The sequence below is a fragment of the Eubalaena glacialis genome, chromosome 8 (assembly GCF_028564815.1).
Source record: "Eubalaena glacialis isolate mEubGla1 chromosome 8, mEubGla1.1.hap2.+ XY, whole genome shotgun sequence".
In the NCBI taxonomy this organism is placed as follows: Eukaryota; Metazoa; Chordata; class Mammalia; order Artiodactyla; family Balaenidae; genus Eubalaena; species Eubalaena glacialis.
In genome coordinates, this window is record NC_083723.1 from 93,360,844 (window position 1) to 93,362,963 (window position 2,120).

General features: G+C 35.8%; 1 protein-coding gene across 1 annotated transcript in view; it reads left to right on the forward strand.

Moving 5' to 3' along the window:
- FOXP2 (forkhead box P2) overlaps positions 1-1,311 on the forward strand; it is a 253,343-nt gene extending 252,032 nt beyond the window's left edge. Inside the window, exon 18 of the mRNA XM_061197955.1 lies at positions 1,167-1,311. Coding sequence (XP_061053938.1) covers positions 1,167-1,311 — 145 coding nt within the window. The remainder of the gene's footprint in view (positions 1-1,166) is intronic.
- Positions 1,312-2,120: the final 809 nt, after the last annotated feature.

Below are 2,120 nucleotides of genomic sequence, written 5' to 3' on the forward strand. Positions count from 1 at the left end.
TTCCTCTTGAGAAGCAGCTCACTAGCCCTGCATATTAATGAGAGATTGCGGTTTCTATTAACAAGATAAAAAAGCAGGTCTTCTCTTGCTTCGGGGGTAAAGGGATGAAAAATTTTGATTATTTATATATAATATTTTTCCACCAGGTGTTACCTGTGAACCCTCATAGCTTTTCTTAGATCACAGTGACCTTTCTAATATATTTTGAGGTTGGAGGGGTAATAAACTTCAGCATATAAGTTGGTTAATTTTCTATAATTAAATTGCTCTGGCTGGTATATTCATGACAAAATTTTAATTATATAATGTATGTACACACACAAACACATAAATACATGCTTGAAAATAGTTACTGGCATCCTGTTAATGAAGACGCTTTAGCTCCAGTTATTTTCTGAAATTTGTTAGTATTTGTTTCAATCAACACCACAATCGAATTCATACTGGAGAGTTAAAAAAAATAGAAATAAAAGCTGTTCGGCTCAGTCTGAAATACTTAGAAGTAACAGATATTAAAGGCATTGCTAGGAAAAACTGAAAGGGAAAAAGTATTTCTGTTTGACAATTAATTGTTTAATATTCCTTTACCGTCGCTCTCTGATTATGGTGTTAGAACAAATACTAACAAAACATTTCATTCTGAAAGAATGCGGAGAACGGATGTTTTACCTAAACAGCACGCATGTGGGAGTCCATGCTCATATTACTCTGAATCCCTACCTGCACAATTCTTCTGTGACGTATCATGTCTCCAACCAGCTCATGCGATCAATCAGATGCAGTTTTTAAGAGACAGTGCTGTGTTTTCTTCCCTTCTTTCAGTTGGCCTCCTCGTCACAAGGTTGGTCAAGTTTTGTTTTTTTTTTTAATTTGATTGAAGTATAGTTGATTGATAATGTTGTGTTAATTTCTGCTGTACAGCAAAGTGACTCAGTTATACATATATATATATATGTATTCTTTTTCATATTCTTTTCCATTATGGTTTATCACAGGATACTGACTATAGTTCCCTGTGCTATACAGTAGGACCTTGTTGTTCATCCATTCTGTATTTGCATCTGCTAAATCCCAACCTCCCAATCCTTCCTTCCCCCACCCAAGGTTGGTCAAGTTTTGTTTCTTGGTCACTTAGTAAAACTTTGGTGCCTCTACGTGTTTTTCAGACATTCAATTCACGTCAAGGAAGAGCCAGTGATTGCCGAGGATGAAGACTGCCCAATGTCCTTAGTGACAACAGCAAATCACAGTCCAGAACTAGAAGATGACAGAGAGATTGAAGAAGAGCCTTTATCTGAAGATCTGGAATGAGAACTGACTTGTGAAACCTCAGCGTGAAGGGACATATCACTGACCTTCATAACCACTCCACAACCATGAATATTTGACAAATTTTTACTGTGACTATTTATTAAGCATGGATAAAGGAGACAGCCCTAAAGGAACTTATGAAGCCAGCCCTTTGGGATTCAGTACCAACAGGCAAATTGCTTGTTTTCTTCTCTCTCTTTTTTTTTTTTTTTTTAGAAAAAAAAGACAAAAACTGATTTTCCTGAAAAAAAAAAAAAGAACTGTTCTTTCTATAATGGCTTTGCCCATTTAAAAAATGTGGCTCTTAAGCGTTCATGAAATGACTGAATATGAGGATACACGTCCTGTAGAAAGCAAACGCGCCTCATATACTGCCAAAAATAGTGTTAGTTTCATTAATGTGAATTTTCCAGCATTCAGTAGTTGTAATGTTAGAAACAATTGCTGGTCAAGTTCAACTTGTTGCTATTGTTTTTAATTTGCACAGGAGTAGTATCAGAAATTAGTGTCACTGCTTGTATCTAGCTGAATTTTAAACAACAGAACATTAGTTTTTTATGTTGGTGCCACCAACTGTAAATGACATAAGTTAGTTATTACAAAACACAGTAATTAGACTGTTGCAACCATCTAAAACCTTAGGCTTCCAGTCTGTGCTGTTAGTGTTAAGATGTAAAGTGCAATCCTAAGCTAACATTATCTGTGCAAGCACCATAGAAACATTTGCATATCTGCATAGATCTTACAACTGTACTCTTTACCTCCTTGTGATAAAGCTTTGTCTACCTGCAAACACAGTCAAAGGCTAC